Raw genomic sequence first — 25,838 nt, forward strand, 5'->3', positions numbered from 1 at the left:
AATCCCTAGTGTGTACTATATACGAGGTTAAAAATGAAAATTATTTTCTAAGCAATGTCCGAGACTCTATTTGCTGTCCGGCAATGTTTATTCAGATACATTTTGATATCAGGTGCGAAAATACCTTAAGGTAAACCTGAAAGCAATGAAGTCATAAAAGAATCATACATAACTTGCAATAAGCAACATTTATTAAATGTTATTACTATTATTTCTTTATTTTCTGCAAACAAAATGCACAAAAAAGCTACACGTTTGCATTATGTTATATATACAATAACAATAAAGGACGTTACCATATACAGTTTTATAAACCAAGGACGTTATATAGACCTCCTTGACTCAAGTTAGAGAAGGGGTGCGTATTATACACAAGGTTTAGGTTTTTCAGAGGTACAGCCCCCTAAAAATCCCCAACGTATTATATTCAAGGGCAGACTATACTCAAGGATTTACAGTACAAAAATATTAATGATCAAAGACAATACATGAGCTCAGAGAGATAGTTTGAGAAATGGAAAAGAAGATTAAAACAAAATGTGCAATATGGATACTGTCCCTGAATTATAGCAACTAATCTGTTTCAGATTGAGTAACAATAACCAGTTTCATATTTACAATGATGCTGCAGTTATTCTAAAACCTCCAGTTAACTTCATTATCAAATTTGACAACACTCATTTAGCTATTGTCCCTTGTTTGGGTTTTCCACAATAACCCCTCCTAGTAAATGGAAATACTTGAAATCTAAACAGGATAGATATATTACATTAAGCAATGAATTCCATTTTTTCATAAACACATTATCCTTGTAAAAGAGAGTGTGTGTATGTACTTTCAGTCTCACTAGTTAGTTAGTTAACTTTTTGCTTTTTGAGCCAAAAAATTAACTAACTAACTAGTGAGACTTACAAGGATAATGTGTTTATGAAAAAATGGAATTCATTGCTTAACCAACTATATGCTGCTATTCAAACAATATTTATCATCTAAAACTTTTTATTTATTTATTTATTCTTTAGTCAACTCAAAAGTTCTATTTTTTAGGGTAGGAAAATTATAAAGTATACACGAATAATTAACAAACACTAAATAAACAATAAAGCACTCTATTTCTGTAATAAAGATATGGGTCTGAAAGTTAGATTCATGGGGAAGTTATTCCACTGTATCATGCATTCTGAAGAATTTTCACGAGGGCAAAGTTGTGCAAAAACCTTCAACTAAGCCAACATGTCTTCTTTGACCCTTCTATTTAAATGCACTTTGTACAGAGTCTGTTTTTGGAGGTGGTGGGGTTGTACAAAAACAGGAACCCATTGATGTAAACAGAGTTAACAGTTCTTTGAACTTCTAATAGCCTCTTCCTTACTTTAACCGGGTTCTCTGTAAGAACCAGTACCTTTTTGCATTCCCATCTCTTGCATTGAGAATACAATATGAAGTTCCAGCCAACTCCTTTTCCACATACCAAGACTAGTTCCCAGCAACTTTTGTTCTCCCTTACCAACTTAGTACTTTGGTCTTTACTATGCCGGCCTTTAGTCACAAGATTACGCTTCAAGTTTTGAAAGTTTCTGAAAGTTTTTAATAGATTCTGCTATGAGAACTAGAGCAACATATAAATCTCCAGGAGATCCAGTTCAGAGCTGTATATAACCATAATGACTATCAGGAAGGAAAGGGGGATGAAGACAGAGTCCTAGTGAACACTTACCAGTAAAATAAATACATCATTGCCAAATCTAACTTATTAACAGCACACTCATATATGGCTTACATGATTCTAACAAGCTATTCATTTACATATAATTTCCTTAATATCCACCAAACTAGAGAAAGGAGGACAGACACTGTCTAAAGCTGAGTCAGTAAATCCCAAGAGGAGTGATTTGTTTTTAATAAAGAAATTCTCTTGCAGCTGTTTCACTATGGGTTAATATGCTAGTACAAAACCAAAGCACATCATATCAAACTAACCATATTCTGAACTAGCTTTGTTAAAACTCAATTACTTTCAAACCTCTGGAATTTTCACCTCTCCAATGCCTTTGTAACAACTGATGATAAGACTGCTACACAGGCAATGGGATTGACATCATTTTTATCAATCCTTTAGCATTTAAACTGACCATGTCTGGCACAAATTTTCAACCTGTTCTATGCTCAAAGTGGCCAGATCCAGCTTCTCTCACCTACTCTAAAATGTCATTTTAAAAATAAATAATCACATCATCAAAATCTCAAAGCTACAAGATGATGCATGATTAATTCAAGATAATGTAAATAAACAAGTATCTGAATGCCAAAAGGTTAATTTACCTAGTTAACTAACCAAGTAACAAAATATGACTTCCATAGCTTGATGCCTCCGACAACCCAGCAACTATCCTTAGTGAACTAGCAGCTTTCTCTGACATCATCTTAATATACTTTCTAATTATGCTGAAAACTACCTCAATAACTGGCCCTTCTATTGGTTCCATTTCAAATTGTTCTTCACAACTTGTATTTATCATTCAACAACCTGTCATTAAAGCACTTCCATACACTTGTACATTTACTGTCCATTAACACTGATTTATAAAAAAAACAAAAATCCTACAACGCCTAGTTATTCAAACACTTCATCTCTTCCATCCTCAAGATAGAACATTGGTTAACATCTTAGTTTCACTTTCTATCTTAACCAACTTCATGATATCACTCCTTGTCCTACCCAATTTTTATTTCATGCCTTTTAAGTAGGTCTCTTAGCAAACAAATAAAGTGTTTTCTACAGCAGTGCTACTCAAAGTGATGGTCCATGGACCGGTAATGGTCCACAGGCCATCAGCTGCAAGTGTGTGGCGAGTTTCCAGAAAAGAAAGAAACATTATAAAATGTTTATGTAATATTGTATTACTTGTTCACAAAATAAATATGATTAAAAGAAGATTGTCAACTTTTATTATATTCATTATATATTTCTGGTATAAATTAATATTACTAAGAAATAGTACTGGTCCCTGGCACATTGGGAAAAAAAAACTGCCTGTACGCCATACCAGATAGTTTGAGAAGCATTGATCTACAATGGATTGGTGGAATTGTAAGAATGCCAGATTAAATACTGCTGAAAATATCCAAAGTGCCACAGGACATTTTGGGTACTTTCAGCAGAGTCTAGTCTGATGCAGGTATTCTGATCAGGTCTAAGATTTGAGAATTTCTTTCACTCCCCAACTCACTAATTCCAGAGGCCTTTAAAAAAAACTCATTCAAAAAAAAAAAAATTTTAATAATAATGATGATAATGATTTTGGCACAAGAATAAATAAGCATTACATTTGATTAGAGTAAACTGAAGGCCAAAGAGTTAAGTCAATAGAATCATTTCTTCAAAAGAATTCCAACTGTGACCACCTAGTTGAGGACCAAATTAATCAATATGAGGGAGAGACATAGTTTTAGTTTTAATTCCACTTGTGCAAGAAACACAGAATTGTGATCTAAACTAATTTGTAATTTACCAATGAGCTACAAATACAAAGGAGGTAATATGAATTACATATTTAAAAAATCATTTCAACTGAATGAATAAATATACAATGCCAGCAATTTCAACATCTTTAGAGCATTGGATGAGATTCCTATGATAACAGGTTTCATGATTTCAAAACAAGTTTCATAATTTCATATTTAAAATGTTACTTGTCAAGATATTAAGCAGTATACATGTATCAGCAAGTTGCCGTCGTTCAACAAGGTACAAAGACCAAGAAAAGACAAACAATCATAAGCCAAGAAATATTGTAACCACTTAAAGTTATCACTTAGATAAGTTAAAAGTACAGTACAGGATATTACAGGCAGGATTATACAAAAACAAGATTATTGAACAATCCTTGTTTTTGTTTAACCACAAGTCAGTACTGACTGAACAGATCTATGATCAGAAGCATTCCACCCAAGACCATCTCAGCCTACTCTGAAGCACTGCATATATCTAGGATGACATTTATTAATGTGTCCTTTCTCTTACAAGACAATAAATCAATAAATATTCCTTTATTCTTTTACTTGTTTCGATCACTGGCCTGCAGATGTGCCGGGGCACCACATTGAAGGGTTTATTTTGTCAATCAAATTGATTCCACAACTTATTTTAAGTTTGCTACAAATTACAGGGATGTAAACAAACCAACACCATTAGGTAATTAGTGAGAGAGAAATACAATGTGCATATCCACAAATACCTACACACACACACACACACACACACACACACTGCAGGTTTCTGTACAGTTTCCTTCATCCAAATTCACTAACAAAGCAGGGAAATTAATTTACTGAAAACAAGTTAAAAAAAACACAGATCATTGAATCACACGCTAAACAATTCCTTCTCAACAGACACGTAGGCATTGCTGTTTCCCCATCTTTGGAATGACAGCTATTATTTCTAGGAAGTCGAGAGTCCACATAAAGACTTCATTATTGGTTCATTAAACGGTTATTGATATTTTAATGGTGTAGGAAGCTCTCAAACACATGTTCCATGGTGGCCAGTTAGTGTAAAAAAAAATGGCTCTCCATTGGTTATAAAGAGTTTTCCAGTTGATCCAATCAATGGAACAGCCTACTTACGAAATTAACGTGCAAGTGGCTGAATGCTCCACAGACACGTGTGCCTTTAACATTGTCCTCGGGGAGACTTAGCATGACAAAAAAGATTATAGGACTGACTCTTTGAATTACAGGTACTACTCATTTTTGCCAGCTGAGTGGACTTGAGCAATGTGAAATAAAGTGTCTTGATCAAGGACGCAATGCGTTACCAGGAATTGAACTCACAACCATACGATTGTGAATCAAATACCCTAACCACTAAGCCATGGTCAGTTAGTGTAAGGGAAATAATCACTTCTACATAATATTTGGCAGGATTTGAAGTTTTATATTTAAAGTCAAGGAACTAGCAAGATGCACAGAATACACATATTTATTTATTTATTATTTTTTACTTTGTTTACATATTACAAAGATCTAATAATTCCTAGTCTTAAGTATTCATATATAGCGCCATTTTGTTATTATTAGAAGAAACCACTGAATAATATCAAAAATATAACGATTACTATTTATCTTTACAATCGACATGCACACGGTACTGTCTCAAATTTCTTAGTTCAGTTATTAAGCTGGTGCAGTTTTTGGTTTAAAAAAATAAAAATAATAATTAAAAAAATTGATAAAAAAAACATTATTCACATGCTGTTGTAATTTGATTAGATTTGAAAAGGGTTGGTAAGAGCATTTTACTGAAATCTATATTAATAAATGCTGACTAAAAAGAACATTGCTACTTTAACCTTTCATACCATTTACTTACATAGATAAGACAGATAAACAATCATATTGAGAAAACAGATTTTTAGAGTTGATATTTTCCTTTCAAATTCCTATAAATTTTATTTACTGTTAATGGAGAAAATTGCAGTAACCGTATTAGCCCTTTGGGTATCAAACTATCTGAGACAGACCCTAGTTCTTTGGTACAAACTTCCTATTTTAAAATGTTGTAAATTAAAACTTCCAGTCAAAATTTATGTTAGTTTATGATTCAAACCCCATTTTAATAGTGATAAAGATATTTTACCAAATTTACCAAACTCTATTTTTTTTTCAATATTAATTGAAACAAAGTGACAAGTTGGCAGAATTGTTAGCATGCCAAGCAAAATGCTTAGTGGTATTTTGTCTGTCTTTACGTTCCACTGAGGTCAGCTTTGCCTTTCAACCTTTTGGGGTCAATAAAATAAGTACCAATTGAGTACTGGGGTCGATATAACCAACTTACCCTGTCTCCAAAATTGCTGCCAATTATGCCAAAATTTGAAACCAATATTAATTGAAACAGCGATGGTGCATTTCAACAGTAGATTTATACCAACCCACCTTAGAGGCTGTGTGGTTAAGAGGTTTACTTTGCAAACACAGGCTTTTGGGTTCAGCCCCACTGCATGACACCGTGGGTAAGCGTCTTCTACTATATCTCCCAAGCCAAATAATGCCTTGAGAGTAAATCTGGGAAACAGAAACTATTTGCAAACCTATCGTGTTTGTGTGTGTGTATCTGATAGTGTTTGTCTCATCATCACCACATAACTTAGCAGTTCAGCAAAAGTATCTGACAGAATAAGTACCAGACATATAAAATAAGTACTGGGGGAGTTTGTTTGACTAAATAAACCCTTTAAAGGCTATAGTGGAAAACACTCGCCCAAGGTGCAACACAGTGGGACTGAACCTGAAACCATGTGGTTAGAAAGCAAACTGTTTGTCACACAGTTATATCTGTGCTTAAGAAGAAATAGAGAAACATCAAAATTATTTCACAAAATCTGCATAAATTCTTAATTAATCCCAAAACTAATTGAAACAGACTGGCATTCTATTTCGTATGAAATATGGTCGCAAAGAGTTAAGCAGTGTTTCAAAATATTGAGGATATTGGTTAAGTTATTTAGTTTAGCTGGTTAGATAGTAGCAGAAATATCAGTGATAATGTACTAAGTTAGTTGGTGCCATTAATAAATTCATCATTGTGACTTGGACACCAGGTAACCAGCTCCCAAAGATGAACCTCTTCTGTGAGATTGAGATTGGAAGTAGGTCTCATGGATGTCCAAAACTTTGTTTTTATGATTATCTGAAGCAGTTTTTCATTTTATGTGGTATCCCTCCCAACTGCTTGGTGTCCATGGCTGTTAATTGGAAGGCATGGAAGTCCATGTGAGATGCTGGAGTAGAGCACTTTGAAACCAAAGAGAGGAGGAGACAGCATCAATCCCATGAGGTTGTTGTTCGGGATCACTTCCAGTACCCTCAGTGCCACAGAATCTGCCTATCTCATATCAGTTTTGTTAGCCATGTCTGCTCCCATGAGAAACAGAGGAGGATGAATGTCTCGGATCGATGCTGCCATCACCTTTGATGGGCTGTAATAAGTTAAAGTCAGGGACAATAAAGAAAATCAGTCCCTCAAGAAAGCCTTTCTCCTGTAGAAAATGGAGTATCAAGCAGTCGTTACACCTACACATGAAGAGCCTAATTAAAGAGAATATTGGCTCTGTCAAGGTGTTCTGGTGTTTTTTAACAAGGTTAACCCTACTGCTGCAGTTGATCATTTCCAACTGAGTGGAGCGAACCAATGTGAAATAAAGAGCCTTGCTCAATAACACAATGCAGTACTTGGTCAGGAACTGAACCCACAACCTTAGAATTGTGAGTCTAACCTAACCACTAGGCTATGCATCTTCACTTTAATAGATTAGGTTTTGATGCTGATGCTACTACTTTTCCTGGGGTCATATATTTAGCATTGTAATAAACAGAAAAGATCTTTCTGTGTAAAGAATAAATAAGACGCAGTAACTTTCAAGGCTCTGAATAAAGTATGGGACCTGACAGATCAACTGAAATAAAAATACTATACTATTAGTGAATATGTACACGAGTTTGTAGTAGAAGGAAGAAATTGAGGAACATCAAAACTGAGTTGGTGGAATAAAGTCGCTGTTGTCATTGTCATTTTTGTTTGATTTTTCCATGCTAGAATGAAACTTGTAAAACCATTCAATGGCTGAAGGTTGAATGCTCTTCCTGTCACCTACCCTTGCATGTTTCCAAATAAAGTACTTGTTTCTCTGTTCTTTCACATGACAAACCACAGACAAACACATATAAACAATGTGAAGGCATGAATGGCATGACAAAAGCACATATACATACATTAACACAAATATATATATATATATATATATCTTTGAAACGCGGAGTAGACAAAACAGGGACAACTGAAGAAGGGGAATATTCCTTGTGTTGTATGTCTTGCACTCTGTTTTTTTCATTGTTTGAAAAGAAGATCCTTTCCATGTTTTTGCTTCTCATTGTGTTCAACATTTTTTTTTATGTCCTGTATGCATGTATATATACATGTATATATACATATAGATGTAGGTATGTACATATATGTATGTATATATTTATATATTATTTATATTATATATATATATACACACACACACACACACACACACACACATACATATAAAGTTATAAATGATGAGAGAAATAGTATGATGAAAATTTATTTGGCTGTAAGAAAATTCTAATATCATGACAAATTGTTTCACAATTTCTATTATATTTAATAATAGATAAATTACTTATATATTTGCATTAATGCAAAAGACATTTTAAAACAATGCAGAAATTAAGATACATCCTCAGGTGAAAGAAAATCTTTGTTAAAAATATCTAAATGCAGACATGTAAGTAATTTATTTACTATTAGATATAATAATATAAATTATCTTTACATGCTTTAAGTTATGAAACAATTTGTCATGATACTTGAATTTTCTTATAGTTAAATAAATTTTCATCATACTATTTCTCTTGTCATTTATAATTTTATACACTCCTTATTGTTTTCTCAGGTATCTTACTATATATTATATATTTTAGGAGTACTACTGGATTACTTAAATCCATATATTGTGATTTAAATTTACACACACACAACAGGCTTCTTTCAATTTCCATCAACCAAATCCAATAACATGGCTTTGGTCAACCAGGGTCTATATGGTTGAAAAATGACTTTTTGACCACACAGCCTTGCTTGCAGGTGTGTGTGTGTGTGTGTGTGGCTAATGCATTTTATGAAACATACAGCAACAAAAGGTTCTTAAAAATAGGTCTTTGTATATATTAGTTGTATCAATTATTCTTTTTACATCATATTTATTTCACCACCACTCCCTTTGGACGGAGGTTATTTTTCATACTAGAATACCTTTCCCAATATTAATATTCCTTACTATGAGCTAAAACTAATACTTATCATCTGGCCAGAAATTAGATTGAAGTCAAAAATTGAAGTCAAATTCCATATCTTGCCAAGTACATAACTTTTGACCTAACCATATCTTAACCACTTAGCTGCTAATATGTCTAACGTGTATTAGAATTGACAGAAATTTCAACAAAAACAAAATAAATAAATAAACAAACAAACAGCCAAAATGTCTGAAAGCTTCGCTTATCTAGATAAGTGAAATCATAATATATTTAAGATAATCAAGTAAAATGGAAGTATTAAGTATTTTGTTCCTGGTGAAATAAGAGAGACAGACAGACAAACAGGGAGAGAGAGAGAGACAGAGATGTTGAAAAAAAAAAAGAGAATAGAACTTTGGATTCATCTCAAAGATTAGCAATTACTCAAGTATAAGAATTGGAACCAAAAATCAAGTTGGAATTAATCAGACAAAAGATAACAATTTTTAAAAATCTTAGCAGTTCAAGGTACAGGACACACATTTTTTTAATAATTCAGAGATTATAGATAACATATCTTTGTCCTGTACATCTAGAGGAACAAAGGGAAAAGAAAAGAATGAGCAAGTGTTGGTTGCAGCCAGTTTAACTAATAGAAGAATTCTGAATAATGTAATGGTTATTGTTGTTGTTGTTGCTATCTTAGTTTCTCTTGGTTGCAAAAGCCTGTGTTCTAAGACATTCTAATTTATGAGAATCCTGTCTTTTAAAAAATGTCTATATTACCAAATGAGTCATCCATTGTTTTAAAAATGGTGAATTATTTGGTTGATATTTCTATTAAGTCAAGCTCTCTTCTAAATAGTATGATTTCTTCTGACAGGGGAAAAAATGTTTTGCTTTGTTTTTTTTCTCAAACCTCACACCTATGCAACTAACATATGAGGGGGTGCTGAAATGTTCATGACTTTAAGGGTATTGTGAAAGGCCTGGTTAGAGGCCCAGCCAGCTGAGTTCTACTGTACTTAGAAAAACTGAAGGACTGCTGCAATAAGTGTGTGAATCTGAGAGGGGAATATATTGGATAAAACCATAATTAACTGATCCTCCCGTATTTTCTTTTACCCAAAGCTAGGAACTTTTCAGCACCCCTTCGTACATACCTATACATCAATTAACATAAAATACATATCTATACCTAGAAATATGTTTTTCCAGTAGAATTCAGGTAAGAAAAAAGAAATAATAATAGTAAACCTTGAAGAGATGGGGAGTAATTTGAGACAGGATTTTAGGGCCAGCTAGTTCTTTCTGTTGCCAACAATTCACAGTTTTTAAAGTAAGGAGTTTTATGCCATAGAGCTTCAGAAATGCAGAATATACACATTCGTATACATATATTTATACACATAAACTCACACACACACACACACACACACACACACACACATCTACATAGAAAAACTGATGTATAAAATATCAATCATAATTAAGAACTCAATTAACAAGTCATTAAATTCCAACACATTACTTCATTGCAGAAAATCCAAGTAGGACAGACTTGCACGTATATCCATAATTAATTAAAATAATCTTTAAAAGCAGAAAAACATATATGTCACATGTAGTTCATCCCCAACAGCTGTTTCATTAAGATATACATCAATAAATGTATAACTACATAACTGTGATACATAATTAATTAATTGCGTATCACAATTATGTGATTATATCTTTAATGTTATTTATTATTAACGTAATAGCTGTTGAGACCAATTAAAATACAAACTGTATCCAAACTCTATGCTGCTCTGTCTATATTCTGAAATAAATACATATGTATGTATCCAGTATATACACTAGAGATAGTATTTAATTAAAAGTCATCTTTGTATGTGGCAGATGTGCAGGAACAATAAGCACTAAGAGCACAGAGGACTTAGATTCTCTCAAATGCCCATGAGGCTCTTTGGAGGTTGTAGATTGCTTCGGTTACCTAGGTGACCAAATTAGTAATGGTGGGGGATGCTCTGAAAGTATTGATTCTAGAATAAGAATTGGGTGGAGGAAGTTCAGAGAGCTATTACCTCTGTTGGCAACAAAAGGACTCTCTCTCAGAGTGAAAGTAGATTATATGATGCTTGTGTGCAAACCGCTATATTTCATGGTAGTGAGACATGGGATCTGAATGCAGAGGACATGCATAGACTGGAGAGAAATGAAGGTAGTATGCTCTGTTGGATGTGCAACATCAGTGCAAATGTATTGAGAAAAATGTTGGGCATAAGAGGAATCAAATGCAGCATGCAAAAGAGAAGACTACATTGGTTTGAACATGTGATGTGTTTGAATGAGGACAGCCACATAAAGAAGTGCTGATCACTGAAAGTGGATGTACCCACGAAGGACGGAGACCTAGCAAGATGTGGGATGAAGTGGTAAGGACCGAGCTCAGGATGTTGGGCTTCACAGAGGAAATGACAATGGACTGAGATGTCTGGCGATATGAAGTTCTTGAGAAGACCCACCCACATCAGCAAAACTGAGTTCTAGAAGCACTGTGTGTCCCACCCACACTCAACAAGAAAACTTTTCACACACTCTATCACAATAAGCCAAACTACAATAATCAGACTTCTGTGCTTGTTTTGGCACGGTTTATATATATATATATATATATAATATATATATATATATATATATATATATATATATTATATATGTATATATATATATATATGTATATATATATATATATATACACAGGGTGCAGTGAATAAACTGTTGTCCAAATTATGCAAAAATGAAAATAACACTGACATCTCATTTTAACAGATATATTTACCAAAATTATATAAAAATATCTTGAAATACTAAAGAATAAATTTATTCAATAAAATCACCATTAGCTTCAACCACGACCTCCAGACGGCTTTGGAATCTCCAGCAATTCTTCTGAACGGTCTCCTTGTTTAAGCTGGTGAATGCTGCCATAATCTTTGGTGTTACAAGGAGTTTTGTTGGTCTCTCACTCCACTGCACCCCACAGGTAATAATCAAGGGGGGTTACAGTCTGGAGAGTTAGGTGTTAGGGTGATGTGGTTGCAGAAATTGTCTGAAAGCCATAACTGGGTTCTCTTGCTTGTGTGGCATGGTGCAGAGACCTGTTGCTAGACATAGGGTCTTCCAGTAGCCACCCTCTTGACCCAAGGTAGCACCACCTCTACCAGGCACTTGATGTAGGCTTCCGTGTTGAGCCTGAGATCGTCTGGTAAGATGAATGGAGGCATAACATTGCCATCACTAGCGATCACTCCAAACACCATGAAGTTGAGTGGATGTTTGATTTTTATCACTCTCAGTACATGTCCTCAGACTGTCACCCAAACACTCTGAAATGTTCATATTGGAGCTTCCAGCATGAATGCCAAGCAGTACCGCATGTTGTTTCCAAATTTCTGATAGAGTGAATTGCATCATAGAGCTGTTTTTCTCTATACTATATAGTCAACAAAATCAGAAACAAACGATGCACATGCAGGAAATTAAACATATAAATTGGCAACAATTTACCCATTGCACCCTGTATATATATATATATATATGTGAGACCAAAGTGTACGTACGCCGCTATATATATATATATATTATATATATATATATATATATATATGAAATACAAAATGGGACAAGAACGCAAAACACCCGGACAGTTAGGTGATACAAAAATGAGACAACAAAACATCCAGATAAACGCTACAAAGAAAACAAGGACAAGTTTTCTTTCCTCAGTCGAGTACCAGATTATCTTTGCAATTTCAGCTGACTATACTCGATTATATATATATATATATATATGATGATGATGATGATGATGATGATGATATATATATACTACAAAATACCATACAAAAAAGACAATGAACCTCATTTAATGTCAAAGATGCAACCAAGTGAACAGCAGTTGCCCAAAAATGTTATCAAGTTATTACTTTCCAATGCAACATGATGTTGTTGCTAAAATAATATATAATGCCATAAAAAAATAAATATAGGGATAAATATAGAGAATTCCCTTAATATTGAATACATAAATATCAACACAAAGAATACTGGTGGGACATTCCTATCAAAACTTCTACCAAATGCAAACATCAGAGGCCAAGATATCACTATTTCAGATAGACAGGGAAAAATATGTAATCATAGAAGTCAGCTGTCCCATTGATGTAAATATCTTTTTGAAAATTAAAGAGAAAGAGGATAACTGTGGACAACTACTTTGAAACCCGTAGCTCCCACACCTAGATTATGAAATCATATTTTCCCAATAATAATTGATGCATTTGGTTTCATGAGTAAATGTCTAAGTGACAATCTGAAATGGTTATGGTTTTCAGAAAATGAAATCAACCAGTTAACACACATGCACATTACAATTGCAATCTGTAAGCAGAACAGTAAAAATATGCAAAGCTTTTCTCAAGTTCAAAATTTTTTTTTTTTAGTTATCTACATTCTAATGTTGAAGCTTTGTATCTTTGTTAGAAACCAGCTCCTTCCTTACAGGAAGGCTCCAAATAATTAAAAACGGAATAGAACATTCGGAGAAAAAATACATACACATATATACATGCATATATATTAATGTTTGTTTTTATGTTCAGTTATAATAAAAACAGTTTTACATTAATTTGATGGGTTACTCCATACTTTTATAGAGTACAAATTTATAATTTTTATACAAGAATATTGTTGACAGTAACTCTGAAAACCCAAATTTAATCAATAAAAAATGTTCCCAAAACACCTTTCCATAACAACTGACCATAAAAACTTAATTACCACCCCACTCAAACCCACACACCCAAAGATTATTTTAACTCAACAGAGACTACATAAAGGCAAGAATAACTCTAATGTATCACAGTCCAACAATGACTTAGCTGACCAAAACTGCAAAGTCACTGTCAACAATGTTCTTGTATAAAAATAATAAATACATGCACATATAAATACATACAATATAATAATTCATGCACACATATATATATATATATATTTATTTATTTTTTATTTTTATCTAGTTTCAGCTCACAAGCTGTGGCCATGCTGGGGCACCCCCATTAGAAAATATGGAATGCTTCACGAATTTGCGTGTCATCCTATATATATTTACACACTCACACACAAAAAGAGATATACAAAATATGCTCATTCTCTGTAATAGATAAAAAAAAAAATTCCAAGTCCCTCTGAAAAATTAATAAAGAATTTAAAAGAAAAATAACTGAAATTTATGACAAGCAGAAGAATGTTTGGCACTTGTGAAACCAACATTAGATATTATTTTCTAATTTTTCTCTCCCAAATTATCAAGAATCCTTTCATATCAAACAAATGAACAAAAGAGAATTATAAGAAGAACTAGGACATACCGAAGATGCAATTTCTTGGTAAGTCAATCCATTCAAATGTTTCCTCTCCAGTGGGTTGTTCACACTTAGGCCATGTTGAGGTTCCACCCAACATTCTGTCACTATTTGTAACTCTCCATCTGACTCAGCCAATTCACATTCTTCCATTTCATCTTCAGATATGCTGCAGAGGTAAAAAAAAAAAAAAAAGGTTTCATAATACTTTTATCTTTTACTTGTTTTAATAATTAGACAGCGGTCATGCTGGGGCACCATTGTGAAGAATTTTTAGTTGAATGAATCAACCCAAGTATCTATTTGCTTTTTTCTTCAAGTCCTTCACTTATTTTCTATTGTTCTCTTTTTTATGAACTCCCGAGTTATGGGGACATAAACACACCAGCACCAATTGTCAAGTGACAGGGGAGGGGGAATACAGACATGAAGAAACATACTGTCTATACATATACAACAGGCTTCTTTCAGTTTCCATCCACCAAATCCATTCACAAGACTTTGGTCAACCCTAGGCTGTAGAAAACACTCATCCAAGGTGCCACACAATGAGACTGAACCTGGAACCATGTAGTTAGGGAGCAAACTTCTTACCACACAGCCATGCCTGTGCCAAATGGTTTTTAATTATTTTTATTTACTTTCAACACAGAATTTCTAACCAACTTTTCATCCAAAGAAAGTCAACTATTGCTATTATTAACCCCAATTTCAGCTTTGATCAAGCAATCCCATGATCAAAGTCAGTCCAGCCATGACCATCCAGTCTTTTTTCTTTTTAAGATAGTGTCATGGGAGAATCCTGAATACCCCCACATAACTGAAAGTGGACTAATCAATTGCAATAAAAACTGTGTGAACTGTCAAGGGATAGTTGACGGTGTTAGTTCGACCATAGTGTTTTACCATGTTCATTCAATGTATATTGGTTTAACAGTCAGCAGTTGAACTGTGAATGCTGAGTATTGTACCTACGTTCAAGTAATATGGAGTACGTTCTGTGTAAACATATATTTCTGTGATAGGTTATTTTAGATAACCACAACTAACTATTTATTTATGTAATACCATTTTACACCAGGCATGTACACCTATGTCATAACAGATAGTAAGGTCAAGTTTGAGGAATATCAGGCTACTATTTCTAACAGGCTGAGTACACTTGAGGAGGCTCCCGCTTTGGTTCAAAACAAAGTCAATTTTGCCTTAAGCTTTTAGCATTTAAACTGGTCATATCCAGCCCAAATACTCTACTTGTTTTATGTTCTAACTGGCCAGATACAGCCACTCACACTTATGCTACAATATCATTCTAAAAATAAACATTCACATTATTGAAATTTCAAAGCTACAAGATGATGCATGATTAATTCAAAAGACTGTGAATAAATAAGCATCACATTTGACAAAATAATCTGAATGCTAAAGGGTTAAAGTAATAACAGCATATATGTTGGGGTAAAAACTTAAATTTGAGCAAAAATGTGTCAGGAAATATAACGAAAGGCAGTTTAACCCTTTAGCATTCAGACTGCTGTCAATGTAACGCTTATTTATTCATATTGGCATAGGAGTGGCTGTGTGGTAAGTAGCTTGCTTACCAGCCACATGGCTCCGGGTTCAGTCCCACTGCATGGCACCTTGGGCAAATGTCTTCTACTATAGCCTCAGGTCGTTAGTGGATTTGGTAGACAGAAACTGAAAGAAGCCTGTTGTATATATATGTGTGTGTGTGTGTGTGTGTGTGTGTGTGTGTGTGTGTGTGTGTGTGTGTGTGTGTGTGTGTGTGTGTGTGTGTGTATGTATGTTTGTGTGTGTGTATGTTTGTGTGTCTGTCCCCCCCCCAACATCGCTTGACCACCGATGGTGGTGTGCTTACGTCCCCGTAACTTAGCAGTTCGGCAAAAAAGACCTATAGAATAAGTACTAGGCTTAGAGAGAATAAGTCCTAGGGGTCGATTTGTTAGACTAAAGGCGGTGCTCCAGCATGGCCGCAGTCAAATGAGTGGTAAAAGAGTAATTAATCTCATAGTTTTGAGACTGCAATGATTGTTTATTATTAGAATGACATTTTAGATAAGCACGAAAGGCCAGATCTGGTCAGTTTCAACATAAAATGTGTAGAATATAGGTCTGGATATTGGCCAGTTTAAATGCCAAAGATTTAAAATGATTATTTTTGATTTAAATGCTTATTCTAGATCTGCTGGAGAATTACAATAGGAGAGTTTGGAATAAATAAGAGCTATGGAATCCTTTTATGTACAGATGAACAAGAGATTGAAGAAAAGACTAAAGCTTTTTCTAAACTTAGTATGAATGTTTATATATTTGTTGATTGTATATTGACATGTGTCATATATTCATGTGTGTTTTGCATGGTAAAAGGCTTACTTTGCAACCGCATAACTTGGGGGTTGATCCCACTGCATGATACTTTGGGCAAGTGTTTTGTACAATGACCCCAGGTCAACCAATGCCTTGTGAGTTAATTTGGTAGAAAGAAACTGTATGGAAATCAGTTGTATATGTGTGTGTGTGTGTGTGTGTGTGTGTGTGTGTCTTTGTCATTGTGCATTTGTGGTTGTACGGGAAAGTGGTTGTGTTCATGTGTGCATTTTGTGGTAGCACACACAGTTTTTCTCATTTTATGAATCATATTATACAAAATAATACATGTGAAGATCAAAGGACATACCTCCCACGAGTGTTTTTAGCATTAGGTGGAAACAAGATATATTGTACAACACATGTTGATGAAGTGTGGCTTTCATCATTCTCATCCTCTCCTTCATAGCCAAGTCTTGGAGTACGTTTAATGAAAGAATTGTCAGACTGTTAATAAAAAATTAAAATACATTTTATAGAGTAAAAAAAAAATGGAACATAGCAAGAGGATACATATGCTGAAAACATTCAATGAATTGACTATTTTTCCTTTTATTTGTTAAGGCAATTAAATTATGATACCAGCCTCTTGATAGCTTGTATCCTGGACTAAGACTGCTAACTATAAAGAAGTCTTTAGGCACCTTTGGTAAAGCTCACTCTTTTGTAAGCATTCAGTGAGGATGCATTGATGTCATCATTTCAATTTTCTAGTTGTGTAGTGTCCATCTCTTATTGTTGTTGATAAAGACCAAGTTACCAAATATAAGCAACATAAGTAGCCAAGCACTTCCTTCTTCAGCTATTCCTACATCTTTCACCTTCCCTTCCCATACAACAAACAACACCTTAACCCTTACAGCTCTATATTTAAGAGATGAGGAATTATGTACAATATTTACATTCGGGCTTATAAATCTAATATTTTTCTATTCTTCCTTAATACTGGTTCCCATATGCTGCTCATATCTGCACTCGGTCTGCTTAGGAGGTTGTTGTGTCCTAGCATATGTGCTGCTTTTTTTTTGTTTTCGTATTTTCCAGTGGTGCTCTCTGTCTATTATTTTAACTTCATCCCACAGGGGGAGGTGGTCTCCATTTTTCCATACATGATCAGCTATACCCGATTTACCAATATTTCCTCATGTCACAGCTTTGAGATGCTCAGCTACCCTTATTTTGAGGGGGTGGTGAAACATGCCACCCCTTCAAAATAAGGGTAGATGAACAAGATGAGGACAAATATCCATCGAATGTAAATAATGTACCTTAACCCTTGTTCATCATTCACTACATTCACCTCCACCCACCACCCATATCTAACCATCACTCACTCTTCTCTCATGCTCTGTTATTCTGTCCCTATTCTCTCTTCATCTACCTTGAGAGTATTAATACTTCATCATCATCTTTGTCTTCCTTTCAATTACTCCCACCCATACCTGTACAATATAGGGTAGCTATATATTTCCAATTTAGCAATACACCTGTGCCTTTTCTTCTGTCATACTTTAGTCTCTCCTCACCTGGCATAAAACCACCTCTATTACTACAATAACCCCATTCAGTCGAGGGAACATTTTCTTTGTCTAGCAAGTTACTTGGGGATCTCACTAGTGCTAATGTCATGAAAAACAAAAACATCCAATATACACTGTAAAGTGGTTGGTATTAGGAAGGGCATATGGCTGTAGAAACCATCCCAAAGTAGACACTGCAGCTGAACACAGCACACTGGTTGCACTGAGTCCTGACAAACCATCCAATCCATGCCAGCAAGGAAGGCCTTGTAAGACAGAGACTGCTCAGCTGGAAGAGGAGGTGGAACCAAGAGAAGTGGCTGTATGCCAGGCAAGAAGTTAGAGTATAACAGAGGGACAGCCATAGTTGTTTTGCTTTTGAGGAGAAACTTGGTTAGCCCAGTAGGACAAGGAAGGAGAGGAAGGTGAGAGAGAGAGATAGAGAGACAGTCAGAACAAGATAGAAAGAGTGACAGAATGGTGTTGGAGATGTATTGGAGCCTACTCACAGGGAAGAGTGAGATGGGGAAGTATAAGTAATACAGAAGGAATAGAGGAGGGATTTCCACAAGAGTACGAGGGGAGAGGTTTAGAGATGGGCAAGACATGACTGTAGCAAGTGATGATGAGAGAATGGTTGGGATGTGAGTATGGTACATACGTGAGGGAGAGTGGGGGTGCCTGCAGCAGCTGAGACGTATGCGTGTAGGAGTATGTGCATATATATGTGTGTGTGTGTGTGTGTGTGTGTGTGGTGAAAAATATAATAAAGAAAATGTGCAGAATGTATATATTTGTTTAAGAGATAAAATATTTACATAGTCAACCGGTTTCACTTTTGCTAATCGTGACTAGGAAATTAGTGAAAAATATTACAATTTCAAGGTATCAAAGGAAGTTTTTAGTCTATGTTAGTCCAAATGTAATTGTGTGTGTGTAGGCAATATCTGCTCTACAAAGAAATGCTGGGAACTGATAAAGGACAACAACATAAAAGACCAAAGAAATTTTTGAAATCAGGTAATTAGAGCACAGCCTTTAAATAGAGAGGTTTCTCAAGTAAAATGATACATGATCAAAATGCAAAAAAAAAATGCCATATTATACAAACAACTAACTTGTGTTGGGAAAAAGAAGGAAAAATGCAGATGCATATTTGTATGATGCCTACCTTCATTTCAACTTCCAGAACCATGTTCACGATTCCAATTGTTGTAAGTGCAAAGTGGAAACCTTCCTGAGTTCGAATCCTTAAATAAAGGAAACAGAAAAATATTTTAAAAACAAGCCAACAATACATTTGACTAACTACTCTGCTAAACATTTAATCCTTAAACATTTAGGCCCTATGATACTGCGGATAGAAATAAAGCCCTATGTTGGGACTGCCAATGGTGGTGGTGATGGTGACAGCATCATCATTGCAACATCCACTTTTCCTTGCTTGCATGGGTTGGATGGAGATTATTGAGGCAGATCTACAGCTAGATGCTCTTACTGTCACCAACCCTCACCTGTTTCCAAGCAAGGCAATATATTTTCCCATGGCTAGATATGTTCTCACAGAATATTGGAAACAAATGACACTCTGACAGCGACACTCATTTACAACAATGGTTATGTCCAGACAAGGAGACACACACACACGACACTTCTTTCAGTTTCTATCTCTCATATCCACTCACAAGCCTTTGGTTGGCTCCAAGGCTATAGTTAAAGACATTTGCCCAAGTTGCAAATCATATTTCAAATGACATGCAAATTACTTCCTCAACATCAAAGCTCTGGACAAGATATCTTGTAGCATCTGTTTTGGTTATGTGCAGCCCTGAATCCAAATCCTACCTTCTGTCATAGGGGAGAGATAAGGAGAAAAAAATGAGTCCAACAAGACTCAACAAAAACCAGGACAAGCTTAAGAAGTCCATTAAGTCTCCAAGCACCTCAGCTGATCAATCTGATTGCCAGATCTTGTTGATTTTGTAATATCACTGCTACTTCTGTAACTTAGCATTTTTGCTAGGTAGGAGTGTTGGCCTGACAGAAACCTATTTTTACATTAGTCCAGCCTCTATCCTTTGAACTGTTTAGCATGGTAAGAGCTTTCATGTCAATGGCATAGCTCTTAATATCATTGAGGCATACAAGCCACTACACTTTAACAAGATCTGAATCTTGTGGTTGACCAGCAACAGGAAGTGGGATGCAAATTTAGAATGCACAGAACAGGATGTTTTAAAATCCCACTAATCTAATGTTCTGGACAAGAAATTTATTTATGGGCTCCCAAAAGATGAAAGACAAAGTAGTAAAGTAATAAAAAAAACAAAAAAAAACATAAAAGACTAACTTGGCCAAAGTGGACAACATACGCCCCACCATAGGTGTAGGCATTAAAGGTACACGACCATGCTGGATACTCCAAATCCATCGCCTGTGGTAGAGGTACCGTGACATTGTGTTGAACATTGCAGCCACTGAACGGCTGGCTTTCTCAGCAGCATCTGATGTATGACGAGGAATCTCACGAGCTGGATCGTCCACAACACTTAGATCATGAGGAACTCTTTCATATCTGAAAAGAAAAAAGTTTATATGAATTATTATTAATTTGCATTTTTTTATGTCGGAAGATCAGTGACTATAATATTAACGAGATGGGAAAATTAATTTTAAAACTTTATATTTATGTATTTTCATTAAACCAGTCATATTTGGCTCAAATATTCTACTTGTTTTAGGTTCAAACTGGCCAGACCCAGCCTCTCACACCTACCATACAATGTCTTCTAGACATATACAATCAGATCATCAAAATCTTGAAGCCACGAGATAATTCATGATTAATTCAAAACAATGTGAATAAATAAGCATTACATTTGACAGAATAATCTAAATGCTAAAGGGTTAATCTCCACGGTGATTTAACTAGATTCCTCTACATTAAAACATTTTATTCAAAGTGTCACACAACGGGATTGAACCAAAGATCACATGGTTAGGAAACAAGTATCTTAACCACATAGCCACACCTTCAATTATGAAACTAACTGAAAGAGAAAACAGGTTACCTTAACTCTTTCAGGACCTTGTTTCTCATGAAATTTTTGTTTCGATTAATTCAAAATTAATACAGGAATTTAGTTAAATAATTACCTTTTTCTTTATTAAGATGATGATAGGAAGATATCTTGGCAAAAAGTTCTTACATAAAATTATGTATCATGGTATTAATGTGCACATGAAACTTTTAACAATAATGGGAGGTTTTGTATCACAGAACCAAAAGTAGATTCAATTGATTAATATTAAACAAATTAAGTCCCCCTATGACAAAAAAAAAATGTTTAGAATTTATTTATGTAGGGGCAGGTTCACTTTCCAACCAAATGATTTCAGGTTCAGTGTGGTGTTTTTAGCATCTTCTAAAGACTTGGACTGACAAATGTGTTAGGGAGTACACTATGTGTGTGTGTGTGTGTGTTAGGGAAGTGTCTTCTCTTAAAATCTTGACCTGACCAATGCCTTAGGAAGCCCATCATACCATCTTATGTATGTGTGTTGAGCAAGAGTCTTCTAAAGCCTTGGAAGCCCAGTGTGTGTGTGTGTGTGTGTGTGTGTGAGAGAGAGAGAGCATGCATGCATGAATATGTGTATGTGTCTACCTCTATGTTTGTCTTTATATTGATACCACTTTCAAAAATACCGTCTTTGTTCATATTCTATGACTTAGCGGGTTGTCAATAGGGTTGATTAAGATGAGTACCAAACATGAGAGTCAGAACTGGACTCAATATGGTCAATAAAGACAGTGAACTGGAAGAATCGTTAGCATATTGGACAAAATGCTTAGCAGCATTTCATCTGCTTTTATATTTTAAGTTCAAATTTCACTGTGGTTGACTTTACCTTTCATCCTTTCGGAGTCAATACAATAAGTACCAGTTGAGTACTGGGATCAATGTAATTGACTTACCACTGACCCTGAAACTGCAGGCCTTGTGCCAAAATTTGAAACCAATACAATTGATGAAAACCCTTCAAGTTGATGCTCCAGTATGGACACAGTTCAATGACTAAAACAAATAAAAGAACAAAGGAATATATAAATAAATATAAATAAGAAAACTAACCTGATTAAAATTTTCTCCACGGGTTTACTCAACACAACACAACATTTGACTTCTGTGGTTTGCTTTCTGTTTAGCTGAGTACTCATTTTGGATGGTTTGGCACTGGAAAGGTCATCCTCTTTCTGGTTGGTTAAATCCAATGGTATGCCTTGGACTTGTTTTCTCCTTTCAAGAGATAACCGCAAGCCAGAGGATTTATGAGGTCCTCTTGGGAGTTTCAACTTGAGGATTTCTTCTCTTAGTTCGGCTACAACTGCATGCCGTTCATGTCCAGCTGTTCCACCAAGGAATGCAAGCCGCAACACCAAACAAGGTGGTTTTGATGTTACACGTAGTATATAAAATGTGCTTGGAGGTTTGTCAGAATCACTTTAATGAAATGAAACAGAAAAAAATAAATTTTAAAAATACATTTTTCTTTTAAAACATCAATAAGTCACAGTGGTATGTACAGTGTTTAGGTTAATTTCTTTTGAATGAAAACAAAGGCAAATTTTGCAGAGTGGGAGAGTGTATTATTAACTGAATCAACTCAAGTATATTACTAATGCTTATTTTACTAGTGTTAGTAATATTATCAACTGTAAGAAGTCCCATAACATCCACAGTAACAAAATAGATACTTTGAGGTTTTTATTAGAACATATTTCTTTTACTTGTTTCACTCATTGGACTCTGGCCATGCTGGGGCCGCAGTTGTAGTCAAATAGTTGACCCCAGTGTTTACTTTTTTTAAGTTGAGAACTTATTTTCTCATTCTCTTTTGCCAAATCACTAAGTTACGGAGATGTAAACAAACCAACACTTGTCATCAATTGATGATGGAGAACATTCACAAACACAAAGACACACACATTTCTACTCAGAATAAACACAATAGTATCAGCACTAAGCAGTGATGAGAAATAAATGAACTTTAGGTTTATCAAAATATGCTTGTAACATATTTTAACTTTTAAAGGTAAATTCACACGGAGAAAGCATTCTCTCTTACAGTAAAAGGTGTAAAAACATCATATCTACCCAGTGCTTTCCGCTAATGAACTCTCAGATGCATTTCTGGCTCCTTAGCCTTCCTAATAGGAGGCACTGAAGAGAGATAACCCTGGGAATATTCTAAAGCCAAAACCTTATCTTAGAATGCTCAATATATATACAACAGGTTCAAACACAGTTTCTTATTTCTTTTACTTCCCACAAGGAGCTACACACAGAGGGGACAAACAAGGACAGACAAACGGATTAAGTCGATTATATCGACCAGTGCGTAACTGGTACTTATTTAATCGACCCCCCAAAAGGATGAAAGGCAAAGTCGACCTCGGCAGAATTTGAACACAGTTCAAGCACAGTTTCTGTCTACCAAATTCACACACAAGGTATTAATGAACACAGAGCAATAGTAGAAGACACTTGTCCAAGATGCTGGGCAATGGGATTGACAGTCCATTACAGGGAAGCACTGGGTAGATATGATGTTTTTACACCTTCACAGCTTTTTGACTACACCACCATGCCTGCACCTAGCCATAGCATGTAAACATAAATGTGGAATATAAGGATCTATAATCTGAGAGAATTCAACATATTCAGTATAGTACTGTATCGTAAGTTTTCCATATGAAGTTAGTGAAGTAAATCTCTTCTTCATAAACTATATTTATTTCATCACTAACTCCACTTCCATAGTCTTAAACAGATGAAATGCCAATCTCCTACAAGATAAAACAGAAAGCTATAGCAGGTAATATACCCATGAGACAAGGCTGTCAGATGTTTTACTTATTCAAGCCATATTGGCCTCCATATAAAATGACAATGTAATGAATGGTACACTTACCTGTTATTAAATTTTATGTACATGTATGTGAGGTTAGAGTGATTCTCCATCAAGACAAATGTGCACCAGTGTTTCAACATGTTGTTCAATGCAGTCATAGCTTTATAACAGTGTACAGACTGGAAGTAGCCGTTGGAATTTGGAGTGTGCAGGTACTTTTTCAGAGGAGTATCATGCCGCAATATGATACCGATTCGATGTGTGTGCATCCATTTTTGCCTTGAAAAGAAAGAGATAAAACAATAAAATAATTATTCAGACATTTATCTTTTATGTCTCTAGACTTAACTGCCTATCATCATCATCATTATCATTTCTATATCTGCTTTTTCCATGCTGGTATGTGCTGGACAAGACTTCTCAAGATTGAATTCTATGGTTAGATGTTCTTCCAACTGACAACTCTTGCTTGTTTTCAAGTAAGGTACCTTAGTGCATTCACACATCAAACTACAGAGCAAGATGTTCTGTTTATGAGGAACTTAACCCTTTAGCATTCAGATTACTCTGTCAAATATAATGCTTTTTTATTCACTTTGTTTTGAATTAATTGTGTATTATCTTGTAGCTTTAGGATTTCAATTATGAGATTGTTTACTTTAAGAATGACATTATAGGGTAGGTGGGAGAGGCTGAATCTGACCAGTTTAAATCTAAAACAGATAAAATATTTGGGGTGGATATGACTGGGTTGAATGACAACAGGTCACATCATCATGATTTTAATGTCCACTCACATCAGTCAGAAAGATTTTTAAAAATCCACACTCCTATATATACATATGTATTTATGTGTGTGTGTGTGTGTGTGTGTGTGTGCACGTGCATGTGGGTGTGTGTATAGACACACACACACACACACACACACATAAATACATATATGTATGTAGATCAAAACAGTTTGATTCATTTGATCCATACATGTAACTCTCAATTAATGTGTTGAGTACCCTTCTTTTGTTTGTCCACTCACTCATATGTGTATCTTTATTTGTCCAGCGCCATCACTGCTTGACAACTGGTGCTAGTATGTTTACATCCCCATAATCTAGCAGTTCGGCAAAAGAAACTGATAGAATAAGAACCAGATTTTAAATAACAAACACTAGGGTCGATACATTCGAGTAAAAATTCTTCAAGGCGGTGCCCCAACATGGTCACAGTTTGATGATTGAAATAAGTAAAAAATGAAAAAAAGATGCAAACATTGCAAGTAAGAGGTGTAAACTGTTTTAGTTAAATGACTTCAGTTTGTAAGAAATATATCTAACTAACCATATATTGATGTCTAAGCTGGCAATTGGATTCCAGAATTTTATCAGCTCATTTAAACTGGGATCTCTGCAAAATTAGAACAAAAAATATTAAAGATAAATCAGAGTTTAAAAATTGGAAATCTAAACGCTTAAATAATTTTTTAAGAGTTAATATACGTTATAGCATTTTTTGAAATTTTTTCTCAATTGCTTTTTTCTTTAAAGAGTTTTCAATAGAATATTATCCAGCTATTAATGGAAGATTGGTATGTGCCAAAAAAGAGAGAGAACTGAAAATTTAAAGGCAATAAATTCACAGAACTCATAATGTAATGTATGTAAATAAATTCAGTCTTACAAATTAAAAAGGAAGTAAGCAATAATCAATCAGAAGATTGCAATTAAGATTTTCGTTAAAATTATTATCAGCATAGACACTC

General features: G+C 34.8%; 1 protein-coding gene across 3 annotated transcripts in view; it reads right to left on the reverse strand.

Moving 5' to 3' along the window:
* Positions 1-25,838, reverse strand: part of LOC115219876 (KICSTOR complex protein SZT2) — a 201,426-nt gene that overhangs the window by 146,065 nt on the left and 29,523 nt on the right. For all 3 annotated transcript variants that reach the window (XM_029790174.2, XM_029790175.2, XM_029790173.2), the window contains exons 14-20: positions 25,418-25,483; positions 24,143-24,361; positions 22,303-22,671; positions 20,520-20,744; positions 19,341-19,419; positions 16,960-17,096; positions 14,268-14,430 (exon numbers count right to left, since the gene is read on the reverse strand). In XM_029790174.2, the coding sequence (XP_029646034.1) occupies positions 14,268-14,430; positions 16,960-17,096; positions 19,341-19,419; positions 20,520-20,744; positions 22,303-22,671; positions 24,143-24,361; positions 25,418-25,483 (1,258 nt within the window). The remainder of the gene's footprint in view (positions 1-14,267; positions 14,431-16,959; positions 17,097-19,340; positions 19,420-20,519; positions 20,745-22,302; positions 22,672-24,142; positions 24,362-25,417; positions 25,484-25,838) is intronic.

Source organism: Octopus sinensis, linkage group LG15 (assembly GCF_006345805.1).
Source record: "Octopus sinensis linkage group LG15, ASM634580v1, whole genome shotgun sequence".
NCBI lineage: Eukaryota > Metazoa > Mollusca > Cephalopoda > Octopoda > Octopodidae > Octopus > Octopus sinensis.